This window comes from Hemiscyllium ocellatum, chromosome 26 (genome assembly GCF_020745735.1).
Source record: "Hemiscyllium ocellatum isolate sHemOce1 chromosome 26, sHemOce1.pat.X.cur, whole genome shotgun sequence".
NCBI lineage: Eukaryota > Metazoa > Chordata > Chondrichthyes > Orectolobiformes > Hemiscylliidae > Hemiscyllium > Hemiscyllium ocellatum.
In genome coordinates this window covers 3,484,731-3,506,563 of record NC_083426.1, presented here as the reverse complement: position 1 = coordinate 3,506,563, position 21,833 = coordinate 3,484,731, and the positions used below count along the sequence as shown (strand labels likewise).

The window sequence follows — 21,833 nt, the reverse complement described above, 5'->3', positions numbered from 1 at the left end:
TTTGCTCAAAGGAAAACAACCTCAAGCTCTCCAGTCTCTCTTCACACCCGAAACATTCCAGTCCAGGCAACATCCCAGTGAACAGCCTCCGCACCCACTTCTTTTCAGAACAATTCTGTTAGCATGCAGAGCACATTCTGGATTTCCAACTATCAATTCCCAAGTCCTTTCTCTTCATTTATATTTTAAAGAATGAACTATAAATAAGCAGAAAGTGTAGGAAACAAATTCTTACCTGAGCACGAAAGTTCGAGATGGTTGTAGTTTCTATATCCTTCTTCCCCAATATTTCCATTTTCACTGGAGTGTTGGGGAAGTTGAAAGCAAAGTAATCTAGAAAGTCTGGCAGGTAAGCTGCGGCTCCATGTACAATAGCCATTACATAATGAGCTGCACTCTTTTCATTTTCACTGAAAGTCAAAGCAAGAAATTCCTCAGCAAACCTCTCCATCTCCATAGGAGACAAAAAAGAGAGTTCATCCATGTAGGCATGGAGCACTGGTGCACCACCATTTGGTTGATGCTCCACGTGAATGAAATGGGCAAATTTAGAGGAACCTGTCCGTAAGAGTCCCTTACGTACACAGTGGTCTCTGTGAGATAAGTACGGTAACTGTGCACCTGAGGGGATGGCACAATGGCTCATTTTCAGATCCAATCTGTCAAGCTGTTCATTATGTTCTACAGAGGATTTGTTGATTACACTCGATTCATCCAAGGAACCGTGCCCCAAAGTGTCCAGGTCAAAGTTAGTGATTCCTGCACAGGTCGTCTGCACCTCTTTGTTGTACATTTTTAGTCGTCTCGGACGTTCACCTTCCCGATGTTTCTTTTTCTTCTTTTTCTTTGTCTTTTTGCCCAAGTATTCATCCAGTCTTCGGCTTTTCCCATTTTCATCTGAGCCACCTGTGATGGGGAATAAATTCCAAGGTTGTATCAAATCTATTCTGTACAATTGCAAATCTAAACCTAAGGCTTTATGCTTTCCTCTGCCTATTATGTAGAGGCAGGATCAGTAACAACACAGGAACGATCTAATTGTTAGCATTCTGAGATGTTTATAGGGTGTTAACTAAATTATTATGATGTACACATGAATAATTCTACTGCAAAATTAAGTTCTGAAAAGTCCCGTTGAGAACATACAGTACATCATACAAACAAAGGATTTGGGAACAACAGGCAGTCATTCAGCCAAGCTATTCATACAGATCACAGGTCAACTCCATGCTCCTGTCTGCCCCTCACCAATCAAACTACTGTAGCATGGAATAAATACAATGATACAGTCTCCATATTTTCCATGGAAGAGATTTCCTCAATTGTACACAGTACATGAGATATGGTCTCAACAAGAATTTCCTACCTCATATTCCACTTGCTTTGCAATAAATGCAAATATTCCATTTGTCTTGCTGCACCTGCAATCTACTTTTGTGATACATGCAGCAGGCCACCCAGACTCCTTGGACTTCTGTACTCTACTGCCATTAAAATAGAATATTGCTCTGCTATCTTTGCTACAAAAGTGAACAAGCTTATGTTTTCCTTCTTTATACTCCATCAGCCTAATTTTTGCCAAATCTATATTCCTTTGTAGACACTCCACCCCCCTTTGATAACTTACTTTCTTACTAACTTCGTGCTAGCGGCAAATCCATCTCCCTTGTTTTCAGTCCCACATTCAAGTCACTGAATTAGATTACAAATGGTTAAGGTCCCGGTAGTCTTGCCTGGCACTCCATTATTTACTGCTGGCTAACCCAAAAATGAACTACTTATCCCAGCTCTGCTTCCTTACAGCCAACCAATCTTTTATCCATACAGACATGTTACCTCTGACACTATGAGCTCCTATTTTGTGTAGTAACATTTGACATGGTACTTTATTAAATTCCTTTTTTGATTTATTTAATATTTAATTCGCTTTGTAATTAATTTTGTACCATCATTAAAACACTTTGCTTGTGGCTAATATATTGAGCTTTGTTGATATTTTTGACTGACCTAAGGTGAGGAGTACAGATATAGCTCGGAAATGAAAGACCATTAACCTTTAATCCTCAGACAGCCTGTACTCCGTCAGTGAGAAGTTTGCATGCGAGAATTTGATATATTAAGTTTTTATATATGTTTAAATTGGGTTAAATGCCAGTGCAGTTTAACAAAGCAGATTTTTGGTTATGTTAATCAAGAAATACCATTCAACCAGCAGGCACAGGTCTATACAAGTTCACTTCACAAGCATATAGCATCAGCATTAGAGATCTGAAAAACTGGAATCACGTTTCAAATGACTGGAATGTATTTGGGTGCCAAAAGCTCTAATGAAATGTGAATAGATGCCACATAGATCTGTTACTCAAGACGACTGCAGTCTGCAGCTTAATGCAAGAGGTGATATTACAACTTTAGTCTATTGGACACAGAAGACGACAGCTCTGGACAAGGTTATTTGGCCCTTCATAGTCTGATTTCCTATGACTGGTATGCTATTAGATTAACTATAGTAACTAGGAGTTAAACTAAAAAGTAGAACCTCCAAGAAATTCATAGCTCCTTGAAAGTGTAATTGCAGGTAGACAGGAAAGTGAAGGAGGAGTTTGTTGTGCTTTCCTTTATTGGTCAGATACTGAGTACAGGAGTTGAGGGGTCATGTTGCGGCTGTACAGGGCATTGGTTAGGCCACTGTTGGAATATTGCGTGTAATTCTGGTCTCCTTCCTATCAGAAAGATGTTGTGAAACTTGAAAGGGTTCAGAAAAGATTTACAAGGATGTTGCCAGGGTTAGAGGATCTGAGCTACAGGGAGAGGCTGAACAGGCTGGGGCTGTTTTCCCTGGAGCGTTGGAGGCTGAGGGGTGACCTTATAGAGGTCTACAAAATTATGAGGGGCATGGACAGGGTAAATAGGCAAATGCTTTTCCCTGAGGTGGGGGGGGGAGTTCAGAACTAGAGGGCATAGTTTAGGGTGAGACGGGAAAGATAAAGAGACCTAAGGAGCAACATTTTCACACAGAGGGCGGTATGGGTATGGAAGGAGCTGCCAGAGGAAGATGGTACAATTGCAACATTTAAGAGGCATTTGGATGGGTATATGCACAGGAAGGGTTTGGAGGAATATTGGCCGGGTGCTGGAAGGTGGGGCTAGATTGGGTTGGGATAGCTGGTCGCCATGGACGGGTTGGACCGAAGGGCCTGTTTCCATTCTGTACATTTCCTTGACTATGACTAATTACTACCTAAACCATCAGCAAACTGGCACAGATAAATAAATGCAAGGAGTTAAACGCAACGCTTAAAGATTAGTGTGGGAGGTATGTATTTCAATTCATGAGGTACTGGTATCAACACTGGGAAAGAAGCGAACCATTCTGGTCAGACCTCACTTGAACCATGCTGAGACCAGTGTCCTGGCGCATTGAATACCTAGAGCTGAAACTCATTAGGGTGGAGTGGACCAGGATGCAGACTTGACAAAGCAAAGGATGGATGGAGTAGGAGGAATTAAACAAGAGCCACCACTAGATAAAAATTTGGGGGGCTAAAAGTTAACTTCCTGGACCTAATGAATTACATCTTAGATTTCAAAAGGAAATAGCTACAGAGATAGTGGAATCACTAGTAGTAATTTTCCAAGAATGGAAGAGCTGGATTTTATTTAGGTGGGGAAAGTGTATTGGAAGTTGCAGCACAGACAGATTTGGGGGTTTACGTGCACAAATCATCAACATTACCATGTAAGTGCACCAGAAAACAAAGGCGACAAATGGACTGCTGGCCTTTGTCTCAAACGGAATAGAGTACAAAAGTAGGCAAGTCTTGCTAACTCAATATAAGGCACTAGTCAAATGACAACTGGAATAATGTGAACAGTTTCGCTCTGTTCTGTGACTGTGAATGGTATTATCTGACTGCACTGCATACAAAAGAAAACTTCTCACTGTACCTAGGTACATATGACAATAATAAATTAAATCAAAATCAAATCAAAGCCATGAACTCAATGAATGGCACAGGAGACTTCAGAGACCAAATGGCTTACTTCTGCTCCTCTGGCTTATGATCTACTTACTTAAACATTTTATTGCTAGTGATTTTGGTTCTCGAGAATTAATTACATCTTTTAGAGATTTATCCTAACTTCCTTTATAGCTACTTCAACATCAACACGGTACTCGTATTGCCTTGCAATATTACGTTTCACCTGCTTTAATTCAGTACATGACAAACATTGCCCACCTTATTGTGTTTTAAAGTCAACCTCCTCAGGACTAATTGACTCTCCTAGGTCACTGTCAAACTATTGCTAAGTGGGGTTTCTGAAAAACTAAAATCACAATACTGTGCTCTACGATGAAGCAAGATAAAATGGCTTACCACATCTATGCAATTAGCAATAGCAAGGACTAACAAGTTAATTCCTAGGTGAAGAACATGGAGATAAAAGACACCTGAGAAATTAGTTTATCAATCTCAAATTACCACTAGAAAGTTTAATCACATTTTCACGTTATAGGATAAGTGGATCGAAGGGGGAAAGACAGGAGAAAAAAAAGGAAAAGGCGTTACCTTTTGCCTTGCATTCCTCAACATTTCAGAAGAATGCCACTTCACACAACTGCACCTGCTAAAGTTCCACATGGCAGATTGGTTAAAATAAAAGTCCATGGGATTTAAGAGAATGCATCAAATTGGCTCAGTTGTAGGAAACAGAAGTGTTTTTGCGACTGGAAAGCTATTTCCACTAGGGCTCCCCAGGGCTTAAAGTTAGGTCCTTGAGTTTCTATGATATATATAATTGATTTGAAAATCGCAGATGGCAGAAAAAAAAACTGTGTAGTTATTAGTAAGGAGGGAAGCTGCAGACTCCAAGGAGATACCAATGGACAGGTCAGTTGGGCAGAAAAATGGCAAATTGAATTAATCCAGGAGAAATGCGAGCTGAAGGGAATTGAAGGACCTTGAAGTATATGTCTTCAGTTTCCTGAAGATAGGTCAGGTCAACAAAATGATGTAGGCAGTGCATGGAATCCTTTCCTTATTAGCTGAGGCAAAGAACATGAGAGGAGGGAGGTTATTCTGGAACTGTATAAATCATCACAACTTAAGTATCATGTGCAGTTCTGGTCCCATCATTTTAGAAGAGATATAATTGCATGAGATCATGTACAGAGGTTTAAGGATATTCCAAGGACTAGAAAATTGCAGCAGTGAGAAAAGATTAGAAAGGCTTGTGTAGTACTCCTCAAAACACAGAAGTCCAATGGGAGACCTGATTGAGGTGCAACGGTTGAGAGGGTCTTGATAAGAGTCAATGGGAAGAACCTATTTTAGTTAGCAGAGGGGTCAAGTGACAAGGGGGTTCACAGATTCAAAGTGATTGGTAGAAGGAAGAGAGAAGAAACAAAGGTGGCAGGGGTCGAACTCTGAAAAGGCAGTAGATGCAGACACCCTAATCAGATTTAAAAGGTGCCTGGTCATCCACCTAAAGTCCTCCAAGGGTATGGACCAAGTGATAGAAAATATAGTTGGGCTGGGAGGCTAACTATCGGGTTGGTGCAAGCATAATAGTCTCTCCTTTGGTATAAACCTTTCCACATTTTTAAATATCTAGGAAGGAGGAAGGGGTGTAGCAATGTATGGATTTTTTTCTTCACAGGGCCAGAAGAAACAATGGGTCCAATGGTCACCTTTTGTTGTAATGATTCTGTGATTATATGATGACCACCTGCAACATATATTCAACAGCACTGCAGCCCAATTTTCAGGAAACGTTATTGCTTTAACTGGGGATTGATGTAATTCAAGCCCCTTAAGCTAGCTATTCATGAATGAGTAGTCACCAAGCACAATTTCAGCCTGATATACTCATCAGAAATCCACAGGATCGAATGTCACATTTGTTTCACATCTGCTCATACTTCACTCCTCTTAGTCAGTGAGGAATAACATGAGGTTGCAAACCAAAGTTCTGCGTCCATGGGTTTTCCATTCACCATGTTGGCGATTGTCCCTCGTTCTCCCAGTGTGTTTATCATTAAACAACTATGTCAGTGCAGTCATGAATATACACAGAATACCCCACTCTGCTTTTCTAACAAGACATCCATTTGCTGTTGTCTATCCAGAGCAACACAATTCAAACGCTGAAAATAACTAAGGTTCTAAAGTGCCTAGTCAGAAGATGAGATGTTGTTCTTCCAGCTTGCACTGTGATTCACTGCCCCACTGAGCTCATTCCCTCCTACCTGGACTCCATTTGCAATTCCTCTAATGCCCTCCACCATATTGACAATTTCCACTTCCCTGGCCTTAACTGCCTCATGCTCACAATGAATGTCCAATCCCTCTGTACCTCCCTTCTCCACCTGGACAGTCTGAGAGCTCTCAGCTTCTTCATGACCAGAGGCCCGAAAAATCCCCATTTATCACCACTCTCCTCCACTTGGTTGAGCTGGTTCTCTCATTGAACAATTTCTCCTTTAATTCATCTCACTTCTCCCAAGTCAAAGCAGTGGCTATGGGCACCTACATGGCTCCAAGTTGTGCCTGCTTTGTTATGGGGTATGTGGAACAATCCTTGCTCCAGTCTTTCACTGGCCCCTACTGTACATTGGCGACGGCTTCAGTGCCACGTCACACTCTGAGGACCTTGAAAACTTCACTCATTTTGCGTCCAATACCAACCCCTCTATAACTTCCAGATTGCCCATTTCCAACACATGCCTTCCAATCCTTAGCCTCTCTACCTCCATTTTGGGGAATAAACTGTTCACTGTCATTCATTACAAAGCCAATGACTCCTTTAGCTACCTTCCCTACAGCTCGTCACACCCCATGTCCAGCAAGGACTCCAGCCCACTGTCCCAGTTCCTTCTGGACTCAATACTGAGTTCAACACCTTTAAATTGTGAACCAGCTCCCATTTCTTCCCCCTCTTTTATTTTGTTATCATGTCCTCGACCCCTCTCCCCCAAAAATCCCAGTGGGACTGTCTGTACTTTCAAGTCTGGCAGGAGACACCATTGTTCTGCCATGTTCACATCCTAATCATTTAATCTGAAGTATTAAAATCTTTTCTCGATCAGCACCCAACACCCACTAACCCCATTCCACACACCCCACCAAAAAAGAAATTGTAGCATGAATGCTGTCCCCTTGACACTTCACTTCAGCTCTGATGAAGAGCCATCTAGACTTGAAAAGTTAGCTTGCTCTCTCTCCATGGATACTGTCTGACCCATTGTATCTTTAGCACCTGTTGTTTTCAGTACAGATTCCAGCACCTGCAGTAATTTATTCCTACAACTTAAATGCTTGTGGTTAACAGAAATGTGGAGAATACAATAGTGCAGTTAACAACCACCGAACAGATCAGGCAGCTTTTGAGGTAAGTAAAACAGTTGATATTTTAGATCAATAATCTTTCATACAGCTCTATTTACATTAACACTGTTTCTCTCTCTGTAAATGCTGCCTGCCCTGCAGAGGTTTTTTTTGCAACATTCTCTGCTTTTTATGACATTATCACTACAATCATCTTCCTTCAGCATGGAAGACTCTGAATGACTCACTTATAACCTAATGTTGCAACTTCTAGGGACTCTATTTCAAGTGTTCACCTATCATCTAATCCTTACCTGCTTCACATAAAGGCAACACTTGGACATTGACTCCTCAAGTGCAATGCCACAGAACAGCAAGCAATAGAGTATAAATTCCTTTTGACTGAGCACAATTATTTTTCAGCTTTACACAATACTCAGGAAATCAAGAAAAAAACAGCAAGTTACAGTTCACATTAGTGGAAAAGACAGCCATACAGGATAGAGATTTTTTTAAAGAAGTCTCATTATGATTTTCAGGTCATAATCAAAATTATTTATCACTATAAACTGGCAACTTCATACAAATTCAAACTGTGGACACAGTGTACCACAATCATAAAGGTTCAAGACAATTTTAATTAAGGAAAAGGCTGCCATATGTTAGCACTGTATTTACTGAATCCTGGAGCTCACTCTTTCTCAGCTGCTGTCCTCAATCCCTCTCCCTGTAAAACAAATAATGTGTTCCTTTAGTCAGGATACATAAAATGCAGAATTCACATTCTTTCCAGATTACTGCAGTTACCAAAAGCTAATGGCCTTGCAAAAAAAAAACAGCACGAGAGATTGAAACTTGGATGCAATCCCATTCTTCTCACACCACAACCATTAGAGTACTTCTGCTTCTGAAAGGTCAGAGTCAGTGAAATCTGGATGTATTTCAAAGCCTGGATAATCACATATTGTGCAATCAGTGTCTGTCACATCAACATCCCTAATATTCACATTAATTCTAGAACTTATCTATACTAAGATTTGGTGAAAAACCATCACATTTGAATGGTTAAGGCTTGGCTACGCTTTTAAAAAATTTAGTGCCCTATGTAGAATGAATCTTGTATGAACAAAGGAAAAAATGTTCAGCTTGAAATATCAATGAACCGTTTAGATTAAGGATGTTCAGCACCTTGAACCCTTTGCAGGACTGAGTAAAAGCTATTAATATATCTCTTTACAAAAGGTAAATTGTTTTCTGAAATAACAAGATTACTCAGTGCTAGCTTGTTGCAGCCTACAGTCAAACACAAAACTGATGATACAGTAAATACGCATTCTGTTCACTGGCAGTCAACATTCAGAATTTTAAACAGCAGCACGTGCTCACTAGCACCAGCTGGTTACTGATAACTTTCACGGCTGACAGGCAGAATGAGGTGGTGGAGGACACCAGAAATCATTCCATGGTTTCCATCAAGTGAAGAAACTGTATTTTATAATAATATGTCCCTTGGTTAACTTCCTCAAGCAGCTGAGCCGGTGGGGGGGGGGGGGGGGGGGGGGGGTTGTGGGGTGTTGGTGGGAACAGGCGGATGACTCTGGCCAGATTTCAGACCTCTAATGAATGGCAAATGTTCCTCCCCTATCGTGGGACCCCAAGCTTTGTAAATATTCAGCATACAAAATACTCCTGCATTATCATTTGCAAATTTAGTGGACATCAGTTTTGAGTGTTGGCCAGATTTGAACATCATTTTGAATTTGTCCATGAGATGTATGGGGGGGGGGGGGGGGGTCATTAGCAAGGCCATTTATTGTGTAATTGCCTGGAAGAAGGTTGTGACTGGCTATTAACTTCAAAAAGGTGCCATCTATGGTAAAGGTGCTCCCATGTGCGGGTAACCAGGCAGGAGTTTGATTCAAATGGTGAAGGAGGAAATATTTCAAATTAGTTTGGTGAAAGACACAGTAGGAATTGGAGCTGGTATGATAAGTTGAAGTAGATGAAAGTGAGGATTGTAGATGCTGGAGATCAGAGTCTAGACTACAGTGGTGCTGGAAATGTAATCTGAGGAGCAGGAAAATCGACTTTTTCGAGTAAAAGCCCTTCATCAAGTGCCCTTTGCACATAAATGTTAAGGGTCACAGGTTTGAGAGAGCTATCAAAGAATCTTTGGTGAGTCGGTGCATTGCATCCTAGGCAAAGCATAGAATCCCTCCAGTTTGAAAATAGGCCGTTTGACCAAACAAGCCCATACCAACTCTGAGGAGTAACCAACCCAGACCCATTCCCCTACCCTATTTACTCTACATTTACTCCTGACTAATGCACTTAGCCTACACACCCTTGAACACTATTGTCAATTCAGCATGGCCAATTCACCTAACCTACACATCTTTGGATTGTGGGAGGAAACCAGAGTACCCAGAATAAAAAAAACACACACGGGAAGAATATGCGAACTTCACACAGACAGTTGCCCAAGGCAGGAATTGAACCTGGGTCCCTGGCGATGTGAGGCAGTAGTGCTAACCACTGAGCCACCCCAAACATGTTAAGAAAAATGTGGAATTTTGTACAAGGTCATTACCAGGTTTGATAGGCTGCAATACAGCTATGATAACCCCTTATAATTTAAGTCCCCAACCTCTTGAGGGGCAGATGTACATAAGTTTTGACAAACAAGTATTTTTCTATTAACTGGCCTAACCGATATGAGTACATCAAACTCCACATCCCAAAACCTGATTTTGTTGCAATAGATTGGGCGGCATGGATACTCAGTGGTTAGCATTGCTGCCTCACAGTGCCAGGAATCCAGGTTCAATTCCAGCCTCTGGCAACTATCTGTGTGGACTTTGCACATTCTCTCATGTCTGCATGGGTTTCTTTTGGGTCCTCCAGTTTCCTCCCACAGTCCAAAGATGTGCAGGTTAGGTGAATTGGCCATGTTAAATTGCCCATAGTGTTCAGGAATGGGCAGGTTAGGTGCTTTAGTCAGGGGTAAATATGAGGTAGAGGAGTGGGTTGCTGTTCAGAGGAATGGTGTGGACTTGTTGGGTGGAAGGGGCCTGTTTCCACACTGTACGGGTTCTATAAGGATTGAGGATTGGCTGTCTGACAGAAGGCAGAGAGTTGGGATAAAAGGTTCTTTTTCGGAATGGCAGCCAGTGACAAGTGGTGTCCTGCTGGGTTCAGTGGTGGGGCCTCAGCTGTTCACTATATATATTAATGATTTGGATAAGGGGACTGGGGACATTCTGGCGAAGTTCGCCGGTGATATGAAGTTAGGCGGACCAGGCAGGTAGTTCTGAGGTGGTGGGGAGGCTGCAGAAAGATTTAGACAATTTAGGAGAGTGGTCCAGGAAATAGCTGATGAAATTTAACGTGAGCAAATGCGAGGTCTTGCACTTTGGAAAAAAGAATACAGGCATGGACTATTTTCTAAGCAGTGCGAAAATTCATAAAGCCAAAGTATAAAGGGATCTAGAAGTGCTAGCCCAGGTCTCTCTAAAGGTTGACTTGCAGGTTGAGTCCATGGTTAAAAAAGCAAATATAATGTTGTCATCTACCTCAAGAGGGTTGGAATGTAAAAGCAGAGATGTGCTGAGACTTTATAAAGCTCTAGTTAGGTCCTATTTAGAATACTGTGTCCAATTCTGGGCCCACACCTCAGGAAGGACATACTGGCACCGGAGCTTGTCCAGCAGACATTCACATGGATGATCTCTGGAATGGTAGGCCTAATATACGACAAACCGCTGAGGATCCCGGGAGTGTATTCATTATAGTTTAGAAGGTTGATGGGAGATCTAATAGAAACTTACAAGATAATGCATGGCTTAGAAAGGGTGGACGCTGGGAATTTGTTTCCGTTAGGTGGGGAGACTAGGACCCATGGGCACATTAAAATTAGAGGGGATCAATTCAGAATGGAGATGAGACATTTCTTCAGCCAGAGAGTGGTGGGCCTGCGGAATTCATTGCCACGGAGCACATTGGAGACCAGGAAGTTAAATGTCTTCAAGACAGAGACTGAAAGATTCTTGATCTCGCAAGGAATTAAGGGCTACAGGGAGAGTGTGGGTAAGTGGCATTAAAATGCTCATCAGTCATGAATGAATGGTGGAGTAGACTCGATAGGCCAAATGGCCTTACTTCCATTCCTATGTCTAATGGTCTTATAAAAGATCTCTGGGGTCAATTCGAACTTAGAAATTTGCGAAGTACTGTGCTGTTGAAGGAGTTGCATTGCTACACAGCGGTGTTCATCACCAAACAAAAGGCTTGGAAACACCCTCACTACTAAGGACAGAACGATTAATACAGTATAGAAAACTGCATACAATATATAATCAAATGATATACCAGCTTCAATTGAAACTATTACAGCTGGACAGTGCTGTAAATGATGCCCTGGTTACTTAAATGCAAGTGAACACCAGACATGAATAGTCAGCAAGACCAAGTCCTTAGTGTACCACCTCGGACCCATCAACATAAGACTTCTTGTAGATCTCAAAGTAAAAGAACTTTATGTCGTCAGGACTCTGTTGAAGTACAGCCAGTTAGTGAGCTGCAGGGAGTCACCTCAAACACACACTCCTTTTGGCTCAGTTCTTACAGACAGAATGAGTGAGCTAAAACAGAGGGGTATCAAAGCTAAATACCTGCTTGTCAAAACTGAAAGAGCTGTCTGCATTGCATATTCAGCCTTCAAAAAGGGTTGCAGGTTTAAATACAAGGGAGTCTCATTGTCACTGCGTTAAAAATGAAATGACCTTATTAAATGTATAGCGTGGTTTCTCATCAGATAGTTGATGTGGCTACAAAACCCAGAGTGACAGTCAAATTTTATTTGGCAACTCCTGTAAAATGCCTTGGGACATTTTACTAAGATAGAGGCACTAATGTAAGAAACTATTCAGTCAGTAACACCTTTTCCCACAGTCAGAAGACTGCAGATTTAAGCCCACTCCAGAAAACTGAGAACAAGTTAGACTGACAAAAACCACTTGAGAAACTATGCAGGTTCGACAGCATTAGTAGAGAAAAAAAGCAAAGCCAATGTTTTGAGTCCATAGATCTTTCTTCAGAAAGGTCACATTGATGAGCAGTAGTTTGGGAGTGTTCCACTGGCACAGATGGCATCTTTGACATGCAATGTTCAACCCAAATATCATTTTCCCTTTCAGGTAGAAGCAAAAAAAATTGTAAGAGTAAGGAAATTTTCTGCCTTGTTCTAAGCTAATATTCATCCAAAATCAACATCACTAAAAATGATTAGAGTCACACTCTCAATGCTGATTGTAGGATTTTGCTGCAGTCAATTTAGCTGCAACAGTTTTTTTAATTCACAGAAGTGGCATGCTTTAAAAGAACTCCATTGGTTCGATGGAGCTTTGGGGCATCCTGAGGTTGCAAACACTGCCATATAAATATTCACAGATAAATCATTTTGAAAACGTAAATACATGTTGCTGTTTCTGAAACACTGTTACCTCTCAGCATCTAGTCAGATAACAAACTATCTCCATAGGTTAAGGCAGTCTGGCATCTTGAAACCTGAAACCACAGTGAATTAAGGTGAATGTGCAAATCCGTAGTGGTTTATTGTTGTTGCTTGTACACTTGATAACAAGGTTTCAGGTGGGGCAGACTTTGAACAGATAACCAGGGTGACTAAGTGAATTGTTATTGGAATCATTACCACAAAATGACTGGCACCGACTTTAAATAGGCCATTGCACTTTGGAGTGTAAACATAGCACAGCTCATTGGAAACGGGAGGCAAGGGCAAGGTCAAATTCAGAAAATTAAAATGATTTTGAACAACAGACTGATATACCAGCAAAAATACCAAAGTCATGAGGGTAGGGCAGGTGGGGTTACAAAAATAAATGCACATCTGGTACAAAAATCACAATCAATCTACTTCAAAAACGAGCTGATTTTCAACAGTACTAAAATCTCAAACACAATGATAAAGCTGTCAGCAGAGAAACCTCACTGTACAAACCAAGCCTCTATCAATACCAATCCACATGAAAAAAATTACTTGCATTATGTGAAGTGGAGAAAGCACCACACCCATTTCAGTTACGAAATGCGAATAATTTTCAACTCCATATTCTGCTCCTTGCAGCCAGTTATTCCATAGCTGGCCCTGCAATGCTCTGATTGCAATGCAATATTCTTGTTTGACCTCCAGCTTGTAACAGGAGCCTCATGCAGTGTGAACATTACAAACTTTGCTGTTTCCCATTATTAGGCAGCACACAGATCACTTGTGCGTCACACAATCTGACTACACCACCTGCATAGACAATGTCCACATACTAATCCCCAAATTACACATTTCATGGTTGCACACAGACTTGACAACCTCCACTTTCTCAAGGACAGATCTAATTACAGACCCAGTGAAGAAAGCAGGCTAGGTAAATAGCTCAAATAAAACCATTTTCCTCTCTTTTTCCTCCATCTTGCTCACCTTACACAACTAAAAGATTTACCCCTGTACCGGGCTTTTTGCCACCTCAGGAAGTGCTATGTGGGAAACATGAAAGTCAATATGTGCGCAGTAAGATCCCACCAACAGAATGTGATGACGATAAGATGATTGGTTGATGGCATGCTAAAATTAGAGAGGGGTATATAAGGAAAAGCAATCAGGAGAGACCACAGTGCAAAGTAGGGAATTGGAGGGAGTTCAAACTGGAATTCAAGTTCCCTACAAGCATCTTGATATATTATGTTATTGAGGCCAGCAGAAAATCAGTGATTTTAATGGGAGACTTGTGCACAAACAGTGAAGCCAAATTTTCTGTAGACAGATTTACATCTGAACATCAATTAGAGCAGTGCTGCAAAGTTTGTGCCTATAGCACTTGCATTATAGAAAACTCTCCCCACGAGCCTCAGTGAAGTGAAATCAGATAAACTGAACATCGAGCCAAAGGATGATCAGGATTGGACTTTCAGCAATAGGGTTTTAGATTAGATTAGATGATTAGATTACTTAGTGTGGAAACAGGCACTTTAGCCCAACAAGTCCACACCGACCCTCCGAAGAGCAACCCACCCACATTCATTCCCCTACATTTACCCCTTCACCTAACACTACGAGCAATTTAGCATGGCCAATTCACCAGAGGAAGGAATTAACTTTTGCACTACAAGATCCCAAAATTCAAAGTCCATATTCTAACTACATCCCATCAACCTTAGCTCCATGTACCCAAATACCCTTAGCTTGCTCTATTCTATCAATCTCAGATTCAAAATTAACAGAGTCCCTGCATCGAATTATTTTGCATGACTTCTGCACCTCTAACAGCCTGTAATTGAAAATTATTTCCCTGAATGATCTGACTCTGAATTGAAGGTAACTCTTTATCCTGGACTCTCTTGCCAGCAGAAAATGTTTCATTTTACCAATCCTGGCAATTTCTCTCAAAATCTTAGATTCCTCAACGTAATCACCCTTTAACTCTAAATTCCGGATAGTACAAGCCTAATTTATGTAGTTCCTCAGCATTGATGAGCAGGACAGGCTAAGCTGAAGTTTATGGAAGTTGGCCAAGACAGTATTGAAATACTTATGTCTCAAGGTTTCAGTAGCAGATGGCCTATTGCAGGATAGAGTTGGCTGATAGTAGGTACATATTTTAGTCTTAGGTCATACTGGTGCTTTCCAACTAAGGAGATTTGAGCACAAGAATCTGACCAGAACCTTGTTTGCAAATGCAGAAGCACCAGGATACACAGATGGCAATAATATGCACAGCTGGGAGATAGATTAAAAAACGTGCAATTATACAGCTCCTTTAGGTATGCAAAGCCAGTGAAGTTTTTTTTTAAAAAAGGTTTGCCACTATTGTAATGTAAAGCACTGCAGGATTCTAGAAACAGTGAAGATAATGTGCAGATAATCTATTTGTAATCTAATCTAATCTTATTGTAATCTAATCTAATAGATAAGTGGGCAGCATGGTGGCACAGTAGCACTGTTGCCTCAGCGTCAGAGACCCGGGTTCAATTCCCACCTCTGTGCAAACTCCACACAGGCAGTTGCCTTTCTCCCTGTGTCTGCGTGGGTTTCTTCCGGGTGCTCCAGTTTCCTCCCACAGTCCAAAAATGTGCAGGTTAGGTGAATTGGCCATGCTAAATTTCCCGTAGTGTTAGGTGAAGGGATAAATGTAGAGGAATAGGTCTGGGTGGGTTGCTCTTCGGCGGGTCGGTGTGGAATTGTTGGGCTGAAGGGCCTGTTTCCACACTAAGTAATCTAATCTATTTTAATGATGAGAAAACAAATTTAATGTTTCCAGTTGAGTAACCCTTCTTCAGAACCTCTGGGCTTGAACATTTATTCTGTTTTCTCTGCACAGGTGCTGCCAGACTTGCTGAGCTTCTCCAGCAATTCCTGTTTTGTTTGTTTCAGGCCTCCAGCATACACAGTGCCTTGTTTTGTCTTAAGTGAGGCCTAAGTATTGACCAGCACAGCAAAAACAATTCTCCTGCTCTTCAAACAGCATCATGGAAATGATCACATCTGCAAAGACAAGTGAGTTCAGCCACTATACCAGACCACTTCAGACTGCACAATATCACCATCTCACATGCCAAACATTCCAAAAGTCATCTATTCACACACACCTACTCCTTAACCCCCAACTATATGCTTGAAGTATGAGTGTGACAAAGTATTTACTAATTAGGAAACATACAGTCACAACATGGAGTCAATATAGTACAGGCAGTGGTAATTTGGTCCACTGAGTCCATGCTAACTCTGCAGAGCAATATAATAAATTTCGTTTGCACTCTAGCCATGTAGCCCTGCAGATTTATTAACCCAATTGCTTACCCAAAGCCCTTTTGAAACCTTTCATCATTTCTGTTCTCACAATCCTAACGGGAAGCAAGTTCCAGGTCACTGTCACTCGAACTTTGACATATTCCTGAACATATCAGCTCTCAATTGGTTCTCCTGCCAATATATCCCTCACTGACTATCATAGTATGCACTTGTTACAAAATGTAATATAGCAACTTCTTACCTATGATCTTTAGCACAAAAAAACCCAGCTCTGCATAAATACCATTAAGAGCAACTAGGGATGAGTAAATGCTGGCCCAGCTAGCAAAGACCACATCCCCTGCATGTGAAATGATTTGGGATATCCAAAATCACAAGTGACTGCATAAATGAAAGTCTACTTGCTGACTAGCAGGATGCTCCAAATTACTCTCCCCACCAACACCTATCATACCAAGTTGAAGTACTTTCACAGGTTTAGAAGAGTAGTCTAAAGTTGAACTATGGCATCGGTTACTCTTTTGGTTGGGTGGCTCAGTCAAACAATAGAACATACCAGCACTGTTATCTTTGCCAACCACCTCCCCGATGCAGTAAATGATCCACTATGTTACAGGAGTGAGTTTTCTGCAGCATGGTGCTCTGTTTTTGTGGGGATTATTATGTAGGGATACAAATAGGAAGCCCAGAAATGACAATTAACTGAGACAATTCAGGAAGACCTTTGAAGAAGGGACACTTGACTTGAAACATTAACTATTCCTCTCTCCGCAGATGCTGCCAGAACAACGGGCGGCACGGTGGCACAGTGGTTAGCACTGCTGCCTCACAGCTCCAGAGACCCGGGTTCAATTCCCGACTCAGGCGACTGACTGTGTGGAGTTTGCACGTTCTCCCCGTGTCAGCGTGGGTTTCCTCCGGGTGCTCCGGTTTCCTCCCACAGTCCAAAGATGTGCGGGTCAGGTGAATTGGCCATGCTAAATTGCCCCTAGTGTTAGGTAAGGGGTAAATGTAGGGGTATGGGTGGGTTTCGCTTCGGCGGGTCGGTGTGGACTTGTTGGGCCGAAGGGCCTGTTTCTACACTGTAAGTCTAATCTAAAACTGAATTTCTCCAGCAATTTCTGTTTTGGTTTCAGAAAGAGTTGCGCTTGCTTTCAAAGGTCTAATTCAAGGAAGACCCCAATCTAACCTTCATGAAAACCAGAGCTTTGAAAGGAAGTTTACAATTCCAACATAACACATGTTAAGATATAATAAATTGTACAATGTGAGCTTGAGATCTATGCTAGAGAATTGGGTACAAAATCCAGGGGCCCTCAGTGAGGGCATGCTGGAGTTGTGGATACAAAATAGAATAGTAATTTATTGTCACTTGTTTCTTTAAAATAAACTGTTTTTATTTGTAGCAAATTTATAAAGTAGAAAATCATCCAAACTAGTCCACAAAAGTGTTATAAGATCAAATTTACCATGAAACTGCTTGATGAGCTCTCAATACAGGAAACTAAACATTTGGACGAACAAGCTAGGTTGTACAAAAAGACTTGAGGGAGGGGCTTCTAAAAGAACTCCAGTGTTAACCTGGACACAATAAAAGGTCAGTAATGTAGAGTAAAACCAGAGCCGTAATTAGTTAGATTGAGGACAGAACATTCCTTTCCATGAAATAAACTAGTTGTGTTCTTTTGATTAAACCTGGAAGCGTTCATAACCAGTTTCTGGTGCCAGTTTCACCTTTCACTGTATTATTTACTGTACTGTATTTTACTGTATATTTGCTGTAAAATGCAAGTGACACTAAATCAGGGAATTTACTCAATTCAATAATCAATGTATCTTATGGTATTTCAGTAAACATTCAGCCCAAGAATGATCAGATCCTAGCAAGCTTCTGGATTAGAGTGGTGCTGGAAAAGCACAGCAGTTCAGACAGCATCCAAGGAGCAGGAAAATCAACGTTTCGGGCAAAAGCTCTTCATCAGGAATAGCAGCTTGATTTCTGAGACCACATTTATGAGCATTTGAATTACGACCCCATGACCACCGCAACTCCAGTACCCAGATCAAACTAACTCCCAACATTAAACTGACTTTTGTGCCAAAGATGCAGTTTTTGTTTGGTCAAGCACATAGGGCATTATATATGCTTATCCAGGTGAGTAAAAATTGAAGATAATACAACTTCAAAGGTCCAGCAAAAGAGGGCGGGGGGTTGATCAGGTAAAGTGTTCCTCCCCCTGCAATACAAATTTGCCTCCATAAGGACACATGCTTTCCACTGTTACCAAAATGGCACACCTCAGAAACAAATAAAGGCACTTTACACCCAATGTACTAGATTAACACATTGCTACTGTGGAAGATAGCTTTGTGCAAATTAGATTATTGTGTTTCCTAATTTATAATCACTAATACACTCTTGAAACATTGAACTAAAAATAGAAAATGCTGGAAATATTCAGCATATCTGATAGCATCTGTAAAGACAGAAACAGAGTTAACGTTGCAGGTCTGTGACCTTTCATCAGAACTTGGAAGACTGTTCCCTGTCAGGCATTTTGGGCCATTTTGACAATATGAAAGCCCCTGCAGAAACTGTCTTTATGTCATTGACTGGGAATGGTACAATAACCAACATAAATTGGATTGGGCAGTGGCTCAGTGGTTAGCACTGCTGCCTCTCAGCACCAGGGTCCCAGATTTGATTCCCGCCTCGAGCGACTGTCTGTGTGGAGTTTGCACGTTCTCCCCGTGTCTGCGTGGGTTTCCTCCAGTGCTTCGATTTCCTCCCACAGTCCAAAGATGTGCAGATCAGCTGAACTGCCATGCTAAATTGCCCATAGTGTTAGATGCATTCGTCAGAGGGAAATGCGACTGGGTGGGTTATTCTTTGGAGGGTCGATTTCCACACTGCAGGGAATCTAATCTAATCTAAATTGCCCCTACAAATCATTTTCCTTGTCATATGCCATACTCAATATAAAGAGCAAAAGAACAGTTACATTCACACCACACAGGTGCCAAATAATAACGATCTCCAATTAGAGAAATTCTAACCATTATGTCTTGAACTTTAATGGCACTTTCTCTAAATCTCCCACCATCAATACCCTGGAGGTTACTGCTTACCAGAAACTAAATCTAGACCAACCAAAGAAATTTGATCAGGTCAGAGCCTTGGAATTCTGCAGCAAGTAGCTCACCTGACTCCCCAAAGTATGTCCACTATCTATAAAGGATGGAACACACTCCAATTGCCTGGATGGGTACAGTTTCAACAACACCCTAGAAGCTCAATTCTATCCAAGCCAAAGCAACGCGCTTGATTAGCGCACCATTCCCCACCAACACAGAGGTTTTACCACATAACAGTCGTTCGGCAACCAAACTCTCAAAGGACAAGGGCAGCAGATGCATGGGGTAAAAAGTGAGGTCTGCAGATGCTGGAGATCAGAGCTGAAAATGTATTGCTGGTTAAAGCGCAGCAGGTCAGGCAGCATCCAAGGAACAGGAAATTCGATGTTTCGGGCATAAGCCCTTCATCTTTCCTGATGAAGGGATTTGTCTCCAATCTACAAATACCATTTAATGACTGTGGACAGTCTCGAACAAAGTTTCAGGCAAGATTGTTTTATTATACAATTCTCTTCAATGAAACACAACTGAAGATAAAATATTTCTCATTTCACTTAGAACACGACAATTTATCTACACTCCACACCATCTTTTATAGTAAACAATCGCCAATTTTTTAAAACATTAAACTCAAGGTCATAACTGTGTAGTCCTCCCTGCATACGAAGCTAAATATCATCAACAGCTGATGTTTACACAGACTGAGTCTATCGCAGACCAAGACCCTCCGTACAATAACCATGTAGTTGAGGAAAGAAGCAATTTGTATTTACATTGCAGTCAAAACATCTCAATGTGCTTCACAGCAAATGAATAACTCTTCATATTGAGTTATTAAGTAGGGCAAATGAAAGCTAATGTTACGAGTGAGACTCCACAAAAATGAAGTTTATTTACTCCCAGTGGAGAAAATGCTGGTGCAGTTTCTTGAACTGCAACTTCACTTGGAGATGTCCTGTAAATCCTCAATGTGATCTTAGGTTCATGGGGCCAGCTGTGGCTGAGAGCTCTCTAATTCACAAGGACATGAGTTGAAGACCCAATCCAAGGACCTTAGCTTACAATCCAGGTTGAGACACAGCAAATATTGAGCATTAGAGTCACACATCACCTTAAAAAGAGATTTTAAATTCAGACACTGTCTACTCTCTCAAGTGGATGCAACAAATCCTATGGCCACCATAGCAAGGGGTGCTGGCGCCAGTTCTACCTAGTGTCCTGACTAGAAATCTGGACAGTACTGTACTCCTGTTTGCAGGGCCATGCCTTGCACAAGGGTGCCGCCATCTTCCCACATTACAACCAGTGGCTCACTTATTACAAAGCATTCACTCTAGAGTAGCTTAAAATGGTGAAAAAAACTTCACGAAAGCACAAGACTTATTTCTGTGTTAATGCCCAATGCCCCTTAAAGATTTCCCATTTTGGAGGGGTGGTGCATGGGTCAGTACTGCCCTTTGCTACAACTATCACAGTTCCTCCAAAAGGTCAGCTCACCCACAGTACAGCACCCACTGACAGCCTGCATCATGGCTCAGGGGTACAGAGGGGAAGCAGGGGTGGTGAAGAAAACTTGCCCTGGAAGGGAGGATGGTCCTTTTTGTTCCCCCACCCAGGAGTGGGGACTGTCCCATTAAAACCTCAAACTCACCACCTTCAGTCCTCTTTGGGAATAAAAACAATCACCAGACCCTTCTCTACTTCCTTGACCCCTTGCCCTCTCTCTGGGATCAATCTTATTCACCCCCAAGATGTAACTGTCTGTCTCTCTCTCTCTCTCTTTCTCCCCACCCCCCAGGACCTAATCCTGTCTCTTTCAACCCCATCCTGTACCTAATGCCCCCACCCCCACCCTGTGGACCTACCCAGTCAGTTGCCCCCACCCTAGTGACCTAATCCAGTCTCCCCCCTCCTCATCCACTAGGACCTAAGTCTGTCCACCCCCACCCGACCCTAGAGACCTAATGTCTCCCCCCAAACCAACCCTGGGGTCGTAACCCTCCTCCCCACCCACCCCATGACCTGACCCTGTCTCCCCTCCCCCGCCCGGGCACTCTACCCCCACACCCCCCCCCCCCCTTTCTCCGTTACCTTTGGCCGGTGGGGGCGGGGTAGGCGGCGGCCGGCAGTCGCTGTTCTCCTTCCGCGGCCGGTGCTTCTTCTCCTTGTCCCGTCGCGGGTGCTTCTCCTTCGGGCCCTTGGTCTTGGGGAGGGCGGGAGCGGGGAGGCCGGTGGCAGCGGCGGCGGAGGAGGAGGAGGGTGGCGAGGTGACGGGGCAGGCGGCGGGCCCGGGGACAGCCACGCCGGAGGCCGCTGCGGGAGCGGGAGGAGGCCGCACAGAGTAGAGGCCAGCAGGGGAGGCCGGGTAACGGAGCACCGAGGCTGAGCTGGCGGGAGGCCGGAGGCTCAGGCCGTGGTGCTGTGTTTTGCGGCGCTTGGCGGCGGGCCCAGGGCTGATACTGGGGCCGGTGCCGGGGCCGGGCTCCCTCTCCCGCGGCTCTTTACTCGGTGCCTTCAAGCGGACCAGGCCGAGCTGCGCCATCGCGAAC

The 21,833-nt window shown here is 42.6% G+C and overlaps 1 protein-coding gene across 1 annotated transcript in view; it reads right to left on the bottom strand.

The window, feature by feature from the left end:
* Nucleotides 1-21,833, bottom strand: part of LOC132828295 (lysine-specific demethylase 9-like) — a 68,542-nt gene extending 46,709 nt beyond the window's left edge. The window contains exons 1-2 of the mRNA XM_060845275.1: nt 21,376-21,833; nt 236-906 (exon numbers count right to left, since the gene is read on the bottom strand). Of these exons, the coding sequence (XP_060701258.1) occupies nt 236-906; nt 21,376-21,826 (1,122 nt within the window). The 5' untranslated portion in view covers nt 21,827-21,833. The remainder of the gene's footprint in view (nt 1-235; nt 907-21,375) is intronic.